The following is a 21054-nucleotide window of genomic DNA, read 5'->3' on the forward strand; positions in this document are numbered from 1 at the left end:
TGGCATTTGCCCTATAAAAGAGGTAACCCACCTCAAAAGAGTATCTCCAGTTCTCACTTTACTCCATCTTCATTTTTACTTAACTTTATTTATTTTATTTATTTATGATGACTGCTACTATTAGTAGGCTGTACTTGTTCTTCTTAAGCTTTAAGTTTCAAGGGAACTAGGCTAAGCTTGGTTTCCCTAAGTTTTATTCTTAGTTTATTAGGTTTTAATTTAAATATGCTAACTTTCCCTTAGCTTAACACACAGGATATAGCCTGTAGGTTTTTTGCATTACTTTAATATAAATTTATAAACCTATTACAATAAGCCAAATACTTAAGCACCGCACAGGCATTCAGGGCTCCGGAGGGGAGAGATACCTCTCCCCAGATCCAGACCCAACCCAGCCCGGGCCTGCCATGGTCGTGGGAGAGGCGACCCTCCTCTGACCCCAGCAGGGAGAGCCACCCCTCCCTCGCCGCAACAGCACCTGGGCTGAGGGGGAGAGCTGGGAGGAGTCCTCTCTCCCCACTGTAGCCCCAGGGCAGCCTGCACCCGAAACCCCTCATCCCCCCCCACCTCCTCGAGCCCCTCATCCCCAGTCCCACCCCAGAGCCTGCCCCCCCCAGCCGGAGCCCTCATCCCCTCCGCACTCCAACCTTCTGCCCCAGCCCTGAACCCCCTCCCACACTCCAAACCCCTCAGCCCCACACCCGCCACATGAACTTTGTTATGTGCATCAATATGGAGGTGATGTGTCACACACCACCTCCATATTGGTGCACATAACAAAATTCATTCTGCACATGGGTTGGAAAAAATGAGAGGGAACACTGCCCCAAAGTTCATTGTCCTTACTTGCAAGCAGAGCTCTCCTCTGCTCATACACTTCTTCCTCTAAATCTCCTGTCTTTGAAGATTCCACAATCCTTCATTAGCACTCAGCTCAGACTGTAAATGGATGCCCATTTTGAACCAAACATTTCTTGCCAGAAAGAAAACCTGCTTTTCACCTTTCTGGTAATCAGTCCCTAGTCACAGATCTTAAGGACTGAATTTTCAGTGTATATATAACTCCTTATACAACATCTATACATACATTTTGCAATGATTATGACAACCGGTGTGACAAGCTTCCAGTACAGACCTTACATGACATTATTTGGTGAACCCAGAGGATCCCTGTACCTGTTGCCATTTGGCATCCAGAGTTTCTTGGGTCACATACATGTGTAAATTAGGCTTTACAGATTGAGGCCCTAACACAAATTCAAATGAATAATCTAACAGTGTGCGAGCACCCTATCAACACCAACAGTGGAATTTCTTACGAGTTATCTTTCCCTCCTCCACACTTACTTTGCAATGTTTTCCCCAAGGTAGCTACTAAGGACAGTACCAGTGGTGAGCAAGCATTTCTCCGGCAACGAAATAATCACTTCCCCTGCCTTTGAGAAAAATCAAATAGACTAAAAGTCAGATTGAAAATGACCCACGGATGCACAATTCATAAGTGTAGAGAAATGTCCCAGAGCACACCAGAGCCAGAAGGCAAACGGATACAACCACAGCCTCAGCGCGGATCATTATAGTTGTAAAATTCTGTGGTCCAGCAATGTAGGAAGTTTGTGCAGTATGTGGCAGGATGTCCTGACAGAGGATAAACAGTTTCTGAGCTGGCTGGCGACTGGCTGAGAAGCATCACCTTTCCCCTTGAACAGAATACACCACACTTGGAGCGAGACCCCTTTGACAGAGGAATTTTCTACTGGGCATTTACACCCAGATTATAGCTCCTTTGTGCCCCTTTCGAACAGGACTACATTAACATAAACTAGGTACCTTTTAGTTCATGCCTGCAGTGTCCACACAGGACAGTTAAATCATAACATTTTGGTGCCCTTTGCAATTCACACCCCATGTAGTCCACGCTGCCGTGCAGAGTACACGGAGCCTGGGGGATTCCAACTCCTGATTATAAACTATATCGTCTTAGACTCCCCTCTAGTCTTTTAGGCTCTCCCAGGAGCAATTTTGATTAGGGCCCAGAATGTCTCCAGCTGCTCCTGCAGTACATGTAATAAAAGCCATATAACAAACAAACAAATAAATACTAACCTGAAAGGCTTTTGTGGTCATTAGGCCTCTTCCCGTATCTGAAATAGCAGGAACAAAAAGAATGATTACAATATGGTATACAATCTTAAGACTTCTCCATAAGACTACAAAAAAACACTATGAATTAAAACTGGTCTGAAAAAGGAAACATGAAAATGAACATATTTCTTATATAACATAAAAACCATTTTTAAAAGTCCCCCATGGACTAGCTGAAGCTTATGTATGTATCTGGGCCAGATACTCAAAAGGTATTTAGACACTTAACACCTATTGATTTAAATAGAAGAGAAGCACCTAATTACCTTTAAAGATATGGGCTCTTATTTCTCTCTCTCTCCTCCTTTCTCTAGCCTCAGTCTCTTCTCTGCTGTCTCACACATTCTTATCACTGATGAAAGCCTTCATCTCTACAGCTCCTGCCATCTGAACAATCTTCCTGCATCCCTCAGCTTCACTCATTTTTTTTCCAAATCTTGGCTTAAAAACCACTTTTTTTCTCCCCTGCTTGTGCTTCTCCCTTTTTGCTAGTTATTTTACACTCAGTGTTTTAGTTGTCACTCTGCAATATCTCTGCACAGTTGTTTCTCGATTTATACTATGTACTATCTGCTGCCTTCTAATTTAATTCTGTAAAGATTTTTGAAGATTATTATTAAAGACACACACAGTAAACAATCCATTCAAATCTGAACTATTTATTATTGTTGCTATCTGCATTCCATCTCTACATGTTGATAGGTTTAGTTAGTCTGCCAGAATGAATGAGGAAATGGTTACAAGCTTAAGTCCTGAGCCTGTAAACACTTATGCAACAGTATTTTACAAATGTGACCAGCTTCTTTAAGGCCTATGACAGCAATCCTACAAGAAGTACTACATGAGTGTACCCCACTGCCCGTGCAGAGCCCCTCTGGCATCAGTAGCAATTTGCAACAGCATAAGAACCCCCTCGTGAGGAACAGCTTGTAGTATGTTGGCAGTTTTTCAAAGGGACACTATTAAGGGCCCAAAAGCAAGCTATTCCGCTGGTTAGGAAAGATAGAAAATGTGGCAAAAGACCACCTTGGCTTAACCACGAGATCTTGCACGATCTAAAAAATAAAAAGGAGTCATATAAAAAATGGAAACTAGGACAGATTACAAAGGATGAATATAGGCAAACAACACAGGAATGCAGGGGCAAGATTAGAAAGGCAAAGGCACAAAATGAGCTCAAACTAGCTACGGGAATAAAAGGAAACAAGAAGACTTTTTATCAATACATTAGAAGCAAGAGGAAGACCAAAGACAGGGTAGGCCCACTGCTTAGTGAAGAGGGAGAAACAGTAACAGGAAACTTGGAAATGGCAGAGATGCTTAATGACTTCTTTGTTTCGGTCTTCAGCGAGAAGTCTGAAGGAATGCCTAACATAGTGAATGCTAATGGGAAGGGGGTAGGTTTAGCGGATAAAATAAAAAAAGAACAAGTTAAATATCACTTAGAAAAGTTAGATGCCTGCAAGTCACCCGGGCCTGATGAAATGCATCCTAGAATACTCAAGGAGCTAATAGAGGAGGTATTAGGGATAATAGCCTCTAGCTATTATCTTTGGAAAGTCATGGGAGACGGGAGAGATTCCAGAAGACTGGAAAAGGGCAAATATAGTGCCCATCTATAAAAAGGGAAATAAAAACAACCCAGGTAACTACAGACCAGTTAGTTTAACTTCTGTGCCAGGGAAGATAATGGAGCAAGTAATTAAGGAAATCATCTGCCAACACTTGGAAGGTGGTAAGGTGATAGGGAATAGCCAGCATGGATTTGTGAAGAACAAATCATGTCAAACCAATCTGATAGCTTTCTTTGATAGGATAACGAGCCTTGTGGATAAGGGTGAAGCGGTGGATGTGGTATACCTAGACTTTAGTAAGGCATTTGATATGGTCTCGCATGATATTCTTATCGATAAACTAGGCAAATACAAATTAGATGGGGCTACTATAAGGTGGGTGCATAACTGGCTGGATAACCGTACTCAGAGAGTTGTTATTAATGGTTCCCAATCCTGCTGGAAAGGCGTAACGAGTGGGGTACCGCAGGGGTCTGTTTTGGGACCGGCTCTGTTCAATATCTTCATCAACGACTTAGATATTGGCATAGAAAGTACGCTTATTAAGTTTGCGGATGATACCAAACTGGGAGGGATTGCAACTACTTTGGAGGACAGGGTCATAATTCAAAATGATCTGGACAAATTGGAGAAATGGTCTGAGTTAAACAGGATGAAGTTTAACAAAGACAAATGCAAAGTGCTCCACTTAGGAAGGAAAAATCAATTTCACACATACAGAATGGGAAAAGACTGTCTAGGAAGGAGTACGGCAGAAAGGGATCTAGGGGTTATAGTGGACCACAAGCTAAATATGAGTCAACAGTGTGATGCTGTTGCAAAAAAAGCAAACATGATTCTGGGATGCATTAACAGGTGTGTTGTGAGCAAGACACGAGAAGTCATTCTTCCGCTCTACTCTGCTCTGGTTAGGCCTCAGCTGGAGTATTGTGTCCAGTTCTGGGCGCCGCATTTTAAAAAAGATGTGGAGAAACTGGAAAGGGTCCAAAGAAGAGCAACAAGAATGATTAAAGGTCTTGAGAACATGACCTATGAAGGAAGGCTGAAAGAATTGGGTTTGTTTAGTTTGGAAAAGAGAAGACTGAGAGGGGACATGATAGCAGTTTTCAGGTATATAAAAGGGTGTCATAAGGAGGAGGGAGAGAACTTGTTCACCTTAGCCTCTAAGGATAGAACCAGAAACAATGGGTTTAAACTGCAGCAAGGGAGGTCTAGATTGGACATTAGGAAAAAGTTCCTAACTGTCAGGGTGGTTAAACACTGGAACAAATTGCCTAGGGAGGTTGTGGAATCTCCGTCTCTGGAGATATTTAAGAGTAGGTTAGATAAATGTCTATTAGGGATGGTCTAGGCAGTATTTGGTCCTGCCATGCGGGCAGGGGACTGGACTCGATGACCTCTCGAGGTCCCTTCCAGTCCTATAATCTATGAATCTATGTGGGACAGAGTCTACTTGTGTGAGTGAAATTATTCATGTGTGCATTTGTTTGAAGGATTTGGGTCCTTAATGTCTGTACACTGAATACTGAGGCTAGGTCTACACTACCCGCCGCCTCTCGGGGATCGATTTATCGCGTCCCGTCAGGACGCGACAATCAATCCCCGAATCGACGCTCTTACTCCACCAGCGGAGGTGGGAGTAAGCGCCGTCGACAGAAAGCCGCAGAAGTCGATTTTGCTGCCGTCCTCACAGCGGGGTAAGTCGGCTGCGATACGTCGAATTCAGCTATGCTATTCACATAGCTGAATTTGCGTATCTTAAATCGACTCCCCCCTGTAGTGTAGATGTACCCTCATTCCTGAAGAAAACCAGCCAGATGGGGATAAAACCACAGTGAGAACCAGACAACCTAGGATCAATAAGCAATTAAAGTATTACCTGAAAACTGTGCTGGTCTTAAATTACGGTCATCAAACCCCCTCTCTTTCAGCCACTTCCTAAGTTGTATATATTCCAGTATGTGACTCTGGTTTACTAAATGAAGAGAATAGTGATTAACCTACAGCATACAATTTAATTAAAAACATGGTGCACTTGTACTGTAGTACAGTGGCTCTCAACCTTCCAGACTACTGTACCCCATTCAGGAGTATGATTTGTCTAGCGTATCCCCAAGTTTCTCCTCACTTAAAAACTACTTGCTTACAAAGTCAAACATCAAAATACAAAATGGCACAGCACACTATTACTGAAAAATTACTTACGTTTTCATTTTTACCATATAATTCTAAAATAAATCAATTGGAATATAAATATTGTACTTACATTTCAGGGTATAGTATACAGGGTAGTATAAGCAAGTCATTGTCTGTATGAAATTTTAGTTTGTACAGACTTCACTAGTGCTTTTTACATTTCCTAGTTTTCTACAGGCTAATATCTAGATTAGTTGACGTACTCCCTGGAAGACCTCTGAGTACCCCTGGTTGAGAAGTACTGCTGTAGTAGATTTTTACCATATTCACAGAAGAATGGTCTTTTATAACATGACACACCATAAGATAGTGAAAAAGTCATCAGTTCTGTTAGGTACTGAATACCCTTAATGTCACTGATTTCACTGGAAATTGAGGGTATTCAGCATGACCAAGAATCACTCAGCAGAGTAATACAGTATCATCCTTCAACTAGAAAACAGAATTCACAAAGCTAAACATGGACAAAGGAAGACTAAGTTAAAGCACATTAAAACCAGAAAATAAAATGGTTGTTCACATGTAACGGCTGATGTCTTGACAAGAGTAATCATGGACATGTAGGAGTTTGAACATGTACAGACTGTAGAAAGATCCCTTGCCAAGTAACTAATTATTCTGTTGCTTCCCTGAATGCAAACAAAGAATAGATGAAAACATACAGTACCTCCATTTGAAGGCAAACTACTAAATTGTTTTCTTCTTCTCTTTCTACCGGTCCGACCTCTATTTTTCCACATGGTAAGAAAAACTTCACCTTAGGTATACAACCTGAATGAAAAATGGGAAAACAGCCAGGTTCTTTTTTCAGAGGGGTAGCCGTGTTAGTCTGAATCTGTAAAAAGCAACAGAGGGTCCTGTGGCACCTTTGAGACTAACAGAAGTACTGGGAGCATAAGCTTTTGTGGGTCAGAACCTCACTTCTTCAGATGCAAGCCTTGCATCTGAAGAAGTGAGGTTCTGACCCACGAAAGCTTATGCTCCCAGTACTTCTGTTAGTCTCAAAGGTGCCACAGGACCCTCTGTTGCTTTTTACAGGTTCTTTTTTGATATTTCTTTCAGTTCCTGCATATAAAAGATTACTCACTCCAGACTTTTACAAATATACACAAAAGAAATTAAAGTTCTTCATATTCAACATGCTTCAGCTTTTCATCTCAGAAAACGCAGGACACACTAGCACTTGAATGAGCAATGCGAGGAGAGGGAAGCAAAAAGCTTCCATCCCATGCTGCCACCTTACCTAAGAAATGGGCATAATCCCCTTGGGGAACAGAGGCACTTCCATTTCTACATTTAAAAATAAGGCAGTTTCCATGCAGAAACATTATTAATTTACAGTTATGTTGATACAGTGACTAATATAACTCATATATAAAATTCACAGCAAGAACACTTAAAATAACTATTTTCAATTATAAAGTATAAGAGAGATAAGGTGGGTGAGGTAGTATCCTTTTATTGGACCAACTTCTGTGGGTAAGACAAGCCTTCAAGCTACAACAGAAGATGGTTCAATAAAAAAATATTACTTCACCCACGTTGTCTCTTTAATATCCTGAGACTGACACAGCTACACAACACTGCATTTAAAAGTATGAACATAACACACATAATTTACATAAATATTCCATTACCTTCGCAGTTCATTTATTCAATGAAAGACAATACTGGCATGGAAAAAATTAACGTTATTCCAATAACAACCATAACTCTGACCTACAACATATAAAATATTTCATAATATACCTACACAGTTATAAATTTCAAGTAGTCAAGTTATACATATTCCTTTGATATATTTGACTAAATTACTTGTAAACACATCTTACAGGTTAGCATTTAGTTGTTACTGCAATGTGGACAGTGACACATGACAATACTGTCATTAACTGAACTGAACCATAGCTTAACTATAAGTAAAAGAAAAAAAATTTATAGGAATTAATGGGGGCAAGCCATACTTCAAAAAGAAGACACCAGTACAAAATGAGAAGATAGTCGATTTGGACAGCACTAATTATGACAGTGAAAACTATTGTTGGGGTTACTAGGCCTGCCTGAGCCAGAGTTCTTCCATGTTTAAACTCTGTCCTTCCATGTTTAACTCTGATTGACCTCAACAACCAAGGACAGGAATTGGAATGTGTAAATAGCCAGTTAGCAATTACTACCTTGTTCATTTCAGGTACCAAACGATAATGATGAGGTTTGCATGTTTCTAGTTGGGGAAGGGGTAATAAACTAAGGGTAAACAGGACCAAATAACTGTTTAGAGAGAAGTTACTAACAAGCTAGATTTAGAACCCTAGAATGATTTAGTTACTTAAATGTATAAACATGCCTTTGGTAAAGAGGGGAAGGGGAGTAGGGGGGATGGTAGAGAGGGGGGCTTAGTTGTTAAATGTATAAAGAAGAGAGAAACTGTTTTGCTGGTGTGCTCGATTTGAGACTTGCCTGTCTCCTTGCACCACTTTGAGATCTCAAATAAGCTTTGATTGTTTCTCCACCCCGTATGTTTATTGGCGTGAAGCACTCCGGCCCCGAACCCCACTGTTGCTGTCCTCGGGCCCCTGTGCCGGCCGGCAACACTGTCAAGTAAGCACATTATAGCATTGCTGAGTTCAGGACCACCACCACACACACTATATCATAGTAACTTCTATTTCCTGACATTGGTGTTGGAACAATTTGTACAGTGGGCGTGCTGAGAGCCATTGAACAAAACTGTAAACCCTGTATATGATACAAACCACTTCAAGCAGGGGATGTTCCTGCACCCCGAGTTCCAGCACCCGTTTCCAGGGCACAACATTTTTGAATATGCGTGTACGGGTGTGGGTGAATTTCCCAATAAAAGGAACATATCTTTTTAGGGGAGAGGATGACGATTCTAACACACATGAATCACTTCTTCCACAAGTCTACAGCTGTAAGCGAGAAAGCCTATGTGTGTGTGTTTTCCCCCTCCAGTTCCGGCATCAGGCCTTTTCTTAACAAATGGCTAGATCTCTAATAGCAGCACCGGTTGCATTATCAACTGCATACTGAAATGAGTAACAATATTACTTCTAGCGCCTTGGATTTTCAGAGCCCTGCGCAAGAGATTAAATAAATAAGAAAAATCTCTACCACCACGGGAGACAGCTATAACAAACCCACTGCGTTCACAGCTCCGATCGCTGACTGGAGTACCTCGGCTACATTTTCTGGTTCTTTCCGGAGTTGCCATCAGACAAAGAGCTTTAAAAAAAAACCTACCCGCTAGTGCCTGTAAACAATCCCATTCAATCTACGGCCTTTCGCTTACAGCTCCAGATCTCGCACAGATAGCACATGGTAAAGCAAAAAGCTCACTTACACCCAAGCCAGGCCCCAGCGGCCAGACTGCTTGCGCTCATCCCCCACGGACACAGCTGCAGCGCAGCCACGTGTTTCCTGCCTCCTCTCCCCCAGTCCCACACCCAGCTCGGAGCCGCAGGCAGCCCGCGGACATATCTAGAACTCCGCCTCCAGCTCGCTCTCTCCTCTCGCTGTTCTCTTATCAGGCGTGAGAAGCGTCTGTGACTGTGTCGAGAGCGCTCCGCCCTCTCGGATCGACCCTTCTGGGCTGATGCATAAAAACCGTTGGATCTTAGCGTAGGAGCCTGAAGCAGCTAAAGAGGCTGAGCTACGTAGTGCCAGAGGTGAGTTTGCAAGTTGCTTTCTTCACCTTAGCACCCCCTTCCCCAGCGAACCCACCCCCGGGGGGCAGCTTGCATACAGCGTTCCTTGCAGCCTGCCTTTGCTTGTTACGGAGATCAGACCGCATTTCTTGTGCAGCGCTGGCCTTAGGGAAAATGGTGCCCTGGGTGAACTTGTATTCTGGTGCCCCAGTCCGCATGGGTATGGTGCCTGCCCCCTATGAGCCTTCTGAGCTCCCCCTGTTGCCCCAATCCCTCTCTCATCCCCCCTCCTGCACCCCAACCCCTGTGCTGCACTCTCTTTGCTCCTAACCCGTGCACCCCGCTCCTGCGCCCACATTGGGAAATGACCTGGATGCAGGGAGCAGCTGGCATTGCTACGCACTCTCCCCCCTCTGATGCTGCTCCTCCACACACCCCTAAGAGCTGTGAGGGGGGGGAGTGAGGAGTGATGTCAGGGCTCTGTGCATTTTCCCCACCAGGGCTGCATAAGGGAAGGACAGGAGAGCAGTAGCCCATGCGGGGAAAGTGACCTGGATACATGGAACACTCCGTGTTGCTCTTCGCTTCCCCTCCTCACCCTCCCCACAGCCTCCTAGGGGGGCACGAAGGAACGTGTGGGGGGTGTCATAGGTTTCACCAGGGCTGGTGCTACCATTAAGGCAAACTAGGCGGTTGCCTAGGGTGCCAAGATTTGGGGGCACCAAAAAGTGGTGCCCTCAATTTTTCCTTTTTTTTTTTTTTTTTTTACAGCGTTCCTATGCCCTCTCCCCAAGCGTGCGGTTGCCGCTCCACTTCTCCCGCCTCTCAGGCTTGCAGCGCCAATCATCTGTTTGGCACCACAAGCCTGGGAGTGGAGGAGAATTTGAGCGGGGGCGGCGTGCTCAGGGAGGAGGCGGAGCAGAGGTGAGCTGGGGTGGGGAGCTGCCGCACGGCTCGGCTCCCCGTGAGGGGGACACCTCAGGACAGAGGGGGGGAGCTGCTGCAGGGCTGGGGGGAGGAGGGGTTGCAAGGTGGAAGTTTCGCCTACAGTGCAAAACTTCCTTGCACCGGCTCTGGGTTTCACCCCCACTCTGAACTTTAGGGTACAGATGTGGGGACCTGTATGAGAACCCCTAAACTTAATTACCAGCTTAGATTAGTATGCTGCCACCACCAAATCGTTTAAACAACTGTTTGAGTCATTTGGGAATTCTGTCTTCCCCCCCAAAATATCTCCCTCACAGGTACTATAACCCTTCCCTGGGTAACCTTGAGAGACTTCCTCCACCAATTTCCTGGTGAACACCGATCCAAACCCTTGGATCTTAAAACAAGAAGAAATTAATCATCCCCCCCCTTTGCTGGCAGGATTTGAGTTTAATTTCCCTTTTCCCCCACCAATTCCTGGTGAGTCCAGATCCAACCCCCTTGGATCTTAAAACAAGGAAAAATCAGTCAGGTTCTTAAAAGAAGACTTAATTAAAGAAAGAAAGGTGAAAGAAAAACCTCTGGGAGATTAGCATGCAAGCTATTCTCACAGACGACAGATTCAGAAACACAGAGGATTTCTCTCTGGGCATAAAAACTTAAAGTACACAAAAGAGAACCCAATTTGATTCCCCCTCTATTTCAAAAAAAAGTCACAAAAGGAAATAAACATAAGCTAATTTATTCCTTCTCTAATACTCACTACCCTGGTTGATTCCTGGATCTTTTCACTCGGGCACAGAACTTAATGAAGAGAGCAAAGGAAAAACTTCCATCCTTCCTCTTGAAAAATCTTGTGTCCCCTCCTCCTCCCCCTCCCCATTGGTTCCCCTGGTCAGATGTCAGCTAGGCTAGGTGAACTTCTTAACCCTTTACAGGTAAAAGAGGCATTAACCCTTAACTGTCTGTTTATGATGGGGGGGGGGGAGGAGGGGAAAGCAGTATCTGTGCATTACTTACCCACCATGTTCCTCTGGTGGGAAGAAGCAGTGACTGGGAGAAATCTGAGTGCCCCCCACAGAGCACTCCCCTGCCAGCTGTGAGCAGCTTCTGACTCTACACTGGCAGTGCATACCTCTACTGCCACACAGCGCCCCCTAGGCGATTGCAGGGTAGCTCACCCCCGAGGCCAGCCCTGTCCCTGATTGCCCTAGACCGCTCTTTGGCTCACATTCATTTGCAAAGCACTTTGAAGAAGCAAGCTACAGGATAAGTGCCGATTGTTCGTTGAAAAACTGGAGACCAACCTTATTTTGCCCAATTATTTCTTTTGGTTTGGCAACAGAAGAGAAATGTACATTTGCAGAAAATTGCATAGAGAGCGAGCAGGTAGGCGTGCATAGTCACAATAACCAAATATATACACCTATATTCTTTTGCCTGTTGCAGTGAACTTATTTTGCCATCCACTAGCCCAGGAGGATGTCCAGCACCCCAGTAGCTGTGGTGACCGGGGGCAACAAAGGGATTGGATTTGCTATTGTGCGGGCTCTGTGTAAGCAGTTCACTGGGGATGTGTACCTGACAGCCCGGGACCCAGGACGGGGTCAGGCTGCGGTGACAAAGCTGCAGCAGGAGGGACTGAACCCACTTTTCCACCAGCTGGACATCGAAGATCTGCAGAGTATCCGGACTCTGCAGGAGTTCCTGAAGGAGAAATATGGAGGGCTGAATGTGCTGGTTAATAACGCAGGGATTGCTTTTAAAGGTACACTGCTGGCTCATTGGCAAGGCTTTGTGAGCTGTAAATTACATGAAGAATGATGAGTAGGTCATGTCTGCTTTTACAAGAATCATGCTAGCTGGAGAGGCAAGCAAGTATGATACCTCGCTCGTCCCTGTGCCAGCAGAGAGCTGTTCCCAACTTGACATTTTTCTGGTGCTTTGTCAGATCTAATTTTTGATCTTGTCTTCACTGCTGTGTTAGCTCAAGATATAACTCAAATTATGTAACCCAACTCCTGTCCCCACACACACACACATCTCTAGCTCAAGAGGAGTGGTGCTTTAAACTTGAGCTAGCTGGCCCATCTGGGAGCATGCTCGAGTGCTGCTGAAGTAATGCAGTGGGGAGGCTGCTACTCTGTTACTAAAAGCCAGTCACGCTGTGCAGCTCAAGGACTGCTTTGCAGAGTGGCTGCTCTCCTTCTATCTAGGCATGAGAAATATGGAGATATACCTATCTCATAGAACTGGAAGGGACCCCAAAAGATCATTGAGTCCAGCCCCCACTAGCAGGACCAAGTACTGATTTTTGCCCCAGATCCCTAAGTGGCCTCCTCAAGGATTGTACTCACAACCTTGGGTTTAGCAGGCCAATGCTCAAGCCACTGAGCTATCCCTTCCCCCAACTGAGCTATCCCTCCCCCAGAGGCAAGGGAGCGTAGATAACTCCATTTAATTCTGCAGGGAACACCCCTTTAGGGAGCTATTTACCATGGTGATGAGCACTGTATAAATAAACAGACTATTTAGAAGCTATTCCTGCCAACATAGTTTCCTCTACTTACTTTGGGAGTCTTAGAAAATATTATAGGACTCTATTTGTCAGGAGGCCTATCTTGATGTTTAGTCTAAAGTGTTCTTTCCTTAATTTAATCTTGTTACTCTGATTGCCTCTTGTACCATTTTAAATAATTCCCCTGTGACCTGAATGATGTTGCCTTTCAAATACTGGATTTGGTATTAAACTGATCTGTTGTTGAACGTATTCATGCATAAATCACTATCTCAACAGAAACTTCTCTTTGTACAGTATATGCATAGTGGGAAGTGCTTGCCATGTAATGACTGTGCACTAGGGTGACCAGACAACAAATGTGAAAAATCGGGACGGGGGTGGGGGGGTAATAGGAGCCTATATAAGGAAAAGACCCAAAAAACGGGACTGTCCCTATAAAATCGGGACATCTGGTCACCCTACTGTGCACAGAACTCTTCTAATAGTGCTGGGGGATTCTAGCAAAGGTTATTTGTCACACAGCATGGATGATACATATTTTTTTGCAACAACTCACAAACCGCAGCCATCTGCCCTGAGCTCTGGGAAAACCTGCTTAAAAAGAGATATTTTAAAATGTAGTAAATGTTGATAAAGAACAAAAACTCTTATGTCCTAGTTACAGCTTACATTTCTTATTTGGGAGCTATTGTCTTGACTCTTCACTGCTTTACCCCTGTTTGATGCTGAAACCATTGAAATCAGTGATGAATTGGGCCTCATGTCTCAGTGTTAATATACTGGTCAGTATTCTGTAAATAGTGGTGTCCTGGCACATTGCTCAAGAGAACAGGTAAGGTGGTTATTAGCAACGCCTTTAAGGAATATCTCCATTAGTTTAAGCAATAGGTGTTCAGTTACAGCCACTCCTTGGGGTTACCTGCAGGTATGTTGTATCTAGCAAGGGGACTACAACAATTGGTATCTATTTACACTACTTGGAGAGCCCTCGTGCTTGTAGAATCAATCCTTCCTCATCATCCTATCCACTCCTTATACTCCACACCCGAACATAGCCACTCTATGAACTTCATACCCTCATAACTCAATGCCTGTACTTTGACCCATCAACCTTTTACCCCCAATCAGGGATATTGCAGATTATGTATTCCTTATGCCACCTGATCTTAAATCAAATTTTGCACCCTCGATAATCTGTATGTTATTCCCTGATAACCAGAAACTTCTATGCTCAAATTCTGTTCGCTCTTTTTAACATCATCTTAATAAAATTTTTATTCTGAGTACCTACTACAGAATGACAGTGCTTCCTGTTTCTTCCTTCCCTGCCACAAAGAAACAGGCTTAGTTGCCCCCATTTGCTGCAGTTCTTCAAAAGCTTGATGTTGCCTGCATGGGAATCCTATCTCTGTGCAGCACTCCTCATCCTGGCTCAAACGCATGATGAAACTCGACACACCAGCAGTAACAACCCAGCCATTGCCTAATACACATGATTGAGCTCTAAATCTGTATAAAGAATGCAGCTCCCTGCCCTGTTTTGAGGCATCAGTTGTCATCAGCTCTTGTGGGGGGAGCACAGAACCCTAAACTAAGAGTTTTTAGCAGGTGAAAATCTTCTCAATCTTCCACTAATCTAATATTGCATATTTGGGCCTTTGCATTTTAAAATGTTAATCTTTGCAGCACTGTGTACCTGTTACTTTTCTGCACTTTCTCTGTTAAACATCTGCTTCCTAATTTATACAGAAATGACTACTGTAGAAGGAATTAGGATTAACTCTAGCTTTCAGAGACCTGTATTTTCCCATTAACCAGTGAGCATAACTTCAATGTTATATATTTTTCTTCTCCCTGTGAACAGTTGCTGATACCACTCCATTTGCTATTCAAGCAGAGGTTACAATAAGGACAAACTTTTTTGCAACAAGGGACGTCTGCACGGAGTTGCTACCCCTCATAAAGCCTCATGGTAAGTATAACCCAACAAATACCAAAGTATCCTTGAGAATAACTCTTGCTTCTCACAAGGGGGCAAACCCTACCCTCTGTTAGAAATTTGCTGCCCACAGGAGTACCCGTGCCTTTCTGCTGCATCAAAAGTAAGAAGACAAGAATAGCTTGCATGCACGTCTTGACGCACAGAATGTCTCTGCTTTTTAATCTAAAGTTGCTTCTATTCGAATCCCTTTCTTTACTAATGGTTTATTCCGGAAGTGCTTATCTGTGCCATGATGCAGAAATGAAGGATTGTCAATTGCCTCATCTGTCCTTGCTTCAGACAAGAGGAAATGGGGAGATTTCAATGTTCTGCTTGCTCACAAAAATGGAGCACTGAGGCTGAGTTCAGTGTTCTGTACAGGCTTGCACTCACAGTCACTGAAGAAACCTAGCTCCCTAGTCTTGTTGCTGTCTCCCTGCAGAGAAGTTTCGCTCTATGTACACTGCAGCCCTTGTTTTGGGAGCTGACACATTTGCCAGCATCGGGTATGCCATTAGAAATACCATATTATTTTGAAAGGTAGTGAAAATCATCCCATGTGGCGATAAATGCTACAGGATGAAAGAGTTGTGTGGGTCCACACAATAATGGTAAACAGAATGGGAGAGGCCAGGATGAGACATAATAAAACTGTGTTATATTTGTGAGTTTAGTATCAGCAGACAGATGATCTGCGCTTCACTGTGCGCACAACATTTCTGTTTTTCCAGCTGAACCTCTGGGAATGTCTTAGAACCCTGTGATGTCACAGGTGGAGATGTTTGGAAGGGACATAGGTCAAACTTTTCCCAAAATCTAGGTTTTGGGAAAAAATTTGTTTATACAACACCAAAAACCAGTAGAAAAGTTTGGTTTTGAACAAAGCCATGGAACCATTCCCATACTATAAAGATAAATGATCTTGAAAGGATATCTGTACTTATTTAGATACAGTTTTTATTTCTGGAGGGTGTATTTGGGTTTTTAAGAGACAACCCCTCTTTTCAGCACACATCCCAGATAATGACTCTGTCCACTGAGGAACCCTACAGAAGGAAGGAATCCCACACACATTCAACAATATATGGGAGGATTGGCTGACCGAGATGTGCAGTTGCAGAATCCGTCATCGTCTTCCCTTTTCCCCCACCCCGATGCTGGGACACACATTGCACTCTGTTGTGTGTTTGGCTTGCAGCTCCCCTTCATGGGCTCCATACAGCCTGCCTCCCCCCAGTGCAGTGGAACATATTGCTTCTAGTGCATTCAAGGCCCTCCTAACCTGTAGGTAGGACTCTTTCCCTAGGAATTTTGAGAGACCTCTTCATTCATACCAATTTAAAGTAGAAGGGAGAACAAAGTTCCTATCAAAAGTCCCATGCCCCAATTTTGCAAACACTGCCGAGGGGAGGGTTTACTCTTGTACATAGGCCCATTTCTGTTTGTTGTGGTGGTGGTGGTGTTGGTTTTTTTGTTTTTTTAATGGGATTATTCATGGAAGCATGGTGTTTGTTTGCAGGATCAGGATTTGTTCGTTTATTCAGAAATATCCCTATTTAAAATTGTAGAGGTGGGATATGTCAAATATTTGCTAGCAATTCTATTACATCCAACAGTGTGTTTTTGTTTTGGTTTTTAAACTGTTCTGAAAAGCAATCACCATACATAGACCTTCATGGAGCACTTTTCAGGATCAAGACCTAATATTGTGTATGGGCATGTTTATTTTATATATTTATTTATAATTTTCTTTTAATAGGTAGAGTAGTGAATGTATCTAGCACGGGAAGTGTATCCGCTCTGGCAAGATGTAGCCGGGATCTGCAGCAGAAGTTTCGTAGTGACACAATCACTGAGGAGGAGCTAGTGAAACTCATGACAAAGTTTGTGGAGGATACCAAGAACGGAGTGCATGAGAAGGAGGGCTGGCCAAATACCGCTTATGGTGTGTCCAAAATTGGAGTCACGGTCTTGTCAAGAATCCAGGCCCGGATGTTGAACGAGGAAAGGAAAGCTGATCGAATTCTTCTAAATGCCTGTTGCCCTGGATGGGTGAGAACCGACATGGCAGGTCCCAATGCCACTAAAAGTCCAGATGAGGGAGCCGAGACTCCAGTTTATTTAGCCCTTTTAGCCCCTGATGCTGATGGGCCTCATGGGCAGTTTGTTAGTGAAAAGAAAGTGCAAAAGTGGTAATCCTTTATTTGTATATGTGAGATGCAGTCCAGCGACAATATCAGATATTACTAATTTATTGTTGGTACCAATAATAATTAAGCATCTGTAAATGTCTTTGCCATTTCTAATATCTTATTAGGGTTTATAGAATATACACAAGGTTTCTGCTATTGCAAAATAATTGCAATTTGGAATAGTGCATGAATTAAACTGTGCCTTTAATTTAGTTTTTAAAGGTATGAAAAGTGTTGAAATAAAAAAGTATAGTTTAATAAGCTAAAATGCATTTGTTGAAATTTATATTCTCTTTAGTGGTGCGGGGGGAGGGGGGGGAGAGGTGTGTTCTTTTTAGTGATTTCACATATTGTTCCTGGTGAGATTATGATGTCTAACTATTTGATCTTAAAAGTAACCATATCAGTTTGAAATGGAAAGTCATTCCATTTTAAGTGAGATGGCAAAGATGGATGGCTTGGCATAGATTAATGTGAAACCGTTCCTGCAAATATATTCTCAGCCCAGAAGTCCCCAAGAGACTGCGTATGCTGTTTAGTTGAATGCTTCTTCAAACTCTTCAGTATGTAGGGCCTCATTCTGCTCCCACTGAAGTCAGCAGCAAAATTCCATTGACTTCAATGAGAATAGGATCCAGCCGGGGACACTCAATCTTCTGAAGCTAAAGAGTAGTTTGATAATTCAGAGTAAAGGCTTGGAGATACTAGATCTATAGTCAGATTCACCCTGAGAGTAATTTTTAGCCCATTATAAATTAATTCACATTTTGTATTTATTCTCATGCCCACAGTGAATTAATAAATTCAGGTAGTCATAGCCTTTTGTCCACAGCTTCAGAATAAACTAACCTAGTTCCTATGGTAACAAACAAAAAAATAGGGTAACATTTATTGCTGATTTTCACCTCACTCTTCTAATACCACAAAACATGAACAGTTCAACTGCTTGATAAGTGCCATGTAAACAAATAATTTTAATTTATTGCAGCTCTATGCTGAATGCCCTGACCAATACACCCAAGAGAAGCAGTGAGAACTCTGTGGGTTTTTGTTGTTTTGTTTTTTAAGTATTTTTATAATTCTTTCTCCCAAACTTTCATCCCCAGGCTTCTATGCACAGATTGAGTTGTAAGGATAGCAGATAAACCTGATTTATCAGGATTATTTTAGATTGTAACTTCATTAGGACAGGGACTGTCTCTTACTATGCATTTGTACAATGGGGCCTTACATTTATGCTTAACACAGTGACACTTTGACTGAGATTCACGAGCCACAAGTGGCTGTTTAATGTGTCTCCTGCGGCTCTTTGCAGCAAACGATATTAAAATGCAGTGTGATTTAATTATTAGCCCATCAGGAGGTTCTTACTATGTTAACCAATTAAGTTATCAACTTGCACTAAGTTATTAACTTATTTGCTGTGAGAATATTCTAGATATATAAAACTAAATATTTCCCCGTCATTCATACTACTGTGGCTCTTCTTGGTAATGTTGATTGCTAATTTGGCTCCTGAACCACTGAGATCTGAGTATCACTGCTGTATTAAATATAATTTAATAATAATACCAAATGGAAAAACTTATTCAAACGGCCTCCCAGGCATACTCCACAACACAGAAATACCACTCGTCTGGCCTTGTCCAATGCTTGTGATCTGAGCATAAACAAGCACACTCCCAAATGAAATAGTGGAAGTGAAGCCACCTATTATTGCAGCTTTACTACATTTCTGCATATTATAGCCACTTTCTGTTTCACCCAGGCACCAAAAATATGAGATCCCAGGTGTATGTTGGGGTGGTTTCTGAGACCTCATCAACCTGGTTCCCAAGAACTCCACTCTACTCCAAATTCATTACTGAGGTTTCTTTACTGGCACACAATCAAACTATACTTGAGTAGATCAGGATGAAGAATGGGAGTGGGTACAAGGGATACCAGACATCCAAACCTCCTTCCTTAATGTAGATTTACACTTCACATTACATTCACTATATATTGCAACACATGTGAGATTGGCTTGGTTACTTTGGAGGAACCAATCTCTGTACAGCATGCTCTGTCCACATGGTATCCATGTTTGACTTGACTTTACTTTCTGCCTCATCTTTACACTCCCAATTTCCCTTGTCCATTGGTATCTTGTTCTTAGTAAATGGTTCCCTGGGTGTTCCCCCACTTACATTAGCGAGCTCAGACATTCTGTCTTTTAGCTTAGTGATCCATTTGCTTATTTAGCACAAACATTTCATTTTCAGCCTGCTGATCCAGTTACCGCCCTAATCCTGTCTTCCAAAAAATGAGGCTTCCCCTATATTCAATTACGTATGTCAAGCCATCTTATATTCCATTGCTTTTCTTTTTATTTCTTTTCTTTTCTCCATAATTATTCATTTCATTTGTATCATCTTCCTGTCTTTTTGTGCCTTCTTCCTAAGTTTATTACCTTGCAACACATTCCCAATAGTTGTAATTATTTGAATCCCCATAAATACTAGGCTCAAAGTACGAACCAGGACCTGTGGGGAGCACTGGGGTCGGGGCTTCAGCTCCGCAGAGGGCACTGGGGCACACAGCCACCTGAAAAACAAAACACAACCTATTGTGGCTCTTCTTTGGAGCCCTTATTGGATTTTAATTAAGTACCATGTCTTGTTTACATTCCTTCTACTGTGTAAATTGCACATGTAATAGAAATGTACATTCCTTTCATAATTTAACCTCTACTTTTTACTTGCTATAACATATTAGGCATATCAATGTAATTATATAATTACTATTATTAATAATTACTTTTCTTCTGCAGCTCTTTTAGCTGTTCCTTTATTACTGAAAATGGATACAGGGTCTCTTCCCCATAATCCTGGGTGTGGCTGCCCTTTAAGTCCCTACTTTTATTTACTAATTTGTATTTAACATTTACAACTTAATTTAAAAAATGTTAAACGTTATAAAAGTATTAAGACACCCCAAGTGTTAATTAACAAAGTTAAGGCTGCCAGGAGACACTGGCTGCTGCCCAAAGAGTGTCTTTTCAGCTTTGCAAACCTTGAATGAAAGATTCAGATGGATTTTTAGTGGAATCTTTTGAAAGCCAATTCCATTTACATGTACATTTTCTTTTTAAATAGATGTTTTCTTAAATTCTGAGGTCTCTTGCTATGTTGTATTTATGTATGTTTATTATGAGAGATCAAATAAATATTTTAAACTTGCTAGGTTTAGCCTTGCCAGCTGATCCTTTGAACTTCTTTCTTTTCTAAAATGGCTTTATAATCCTGAAGTTTTCCTTTCATAAAGTGCAAGTTATGACACATTTAAGTTGCTTACATTTCTGTAACCCTTCTGCCAGGTTGAGGCGGCAGCAACAAGAGTTTACATCTCTAAACTGCAATGTTCATATTTTATATAAAGCTTTGAATCAGGGCTGTCAATCGCAATTAATGCAAGTGATTAACACAAAACAAATTAACTAGATTTTGAAAGTCATAATCTGTTTTAATTGCACTGTTAAACAATAATAGAATACCAATTTAAATTACAAAGTGTTCACCTTATATTATTACAAATATTTGCACTGTAAAAAAGATAAAAGAAATAATATTTTTCAATTCACCATATACAAATCTATTCGGTCTTACTACTTGTTCAATCAATCTCTAAGACAAGTTTGTTTACATTTATGGGAGGTAATACTGCCTGCTTCATATTTATAATGTCACCAGAAAATGAGAACTGGCATTCACATGGCACTTTTGTAGCCGGCATTGCAAGGTATTTATGTACCAGATATGCTACACATTCGTATGCCTCTTCATGCTTCCACTTGTAGGCACTAAAGATTTAC

At 42.2% G+C, this 21054-nt stretch overlaps 2 protein-coding genes across 7 annotated transcripts in view; one reads left to right on the forward strand and one right to left on the reverse strand.

Moving 5' to 3' along the window:
- The window catches only part of SETD4 (SET domain containing 4), a 27715-nt gene extending 15777 nt beyond the window's left edge, over nt 1-11938 (reverse strand). For 2 of the 6 annotated variants that reach the window (XM_054048780.1, XM_054048826.1), the window contains exons 1-6: nt 11271-11938; nt 8373-8506; nt 6583-6686; nt 5599-5694; nt 2107-2144; nt 1348-1436 (exon numbers count right to left, since the gene is read on the reverse strand). In XM_054048780.1, the coding sequence (XP_053904755.1) occupies nt 1348-1436; nt 2107-2144; nt 5599-5694; nt 6583-6655 (296 nt within the window). In that variant the 5' untranslated portion in view covers nt 6656-6686; nt 8373-8506; nt 11271-11938. Of the gene's footprint in view, nt 1-1347; nt 1437-2106; nt 2145-5598; nt 5695-6582; nt 6687-8372; nt 8507-9176; nt 9255-9276; nt 9370-11270 lie in introns of those variants that run through there. The other 4 variants (XM_054048790.1, XM_054048800.1, XM_054048808.1 and 1 more) reach the window with 4 other exon arrangements.
- Nucleotides 9393-20438, forward strand: LOC128848726 (carbonyl reductase [NADPH] 1-like). Its single transcript, XM_054048837.1, has 4 exons — nt 9393-9601; nt 11957-12275; nt 14893-15000; nt 16769-20438. Exons 2-4 carry the CDS (start codon nt 11990-11992, stop codon nt 17203-17205), a joined length of 831 nt encoding a protein of 276 aa, XP_053904812.1. The 5' UTR covers nt 9393-9601; nt 11957-11989; the 3' UTR covers nt 17206-20438.
- The last annotated feature ends 616 nt before the right edge of the window (nt 20439-21054 follow it).

Source organism: Malaclemys terrapin, chromosome 1 (genome assembly GCF_027887155.1).
Source record: "Malaclemys terrapin pileata isolate rMalTer1 chromosome 1, rMalTer1.hap1, whole genome shotgun sequence".
Classification (NCBI taxonomy): Eukaryota; Metazoa; Chordata; order Testudines; family Emydidae; genus Malaclemys; species Malaclemys terrapin.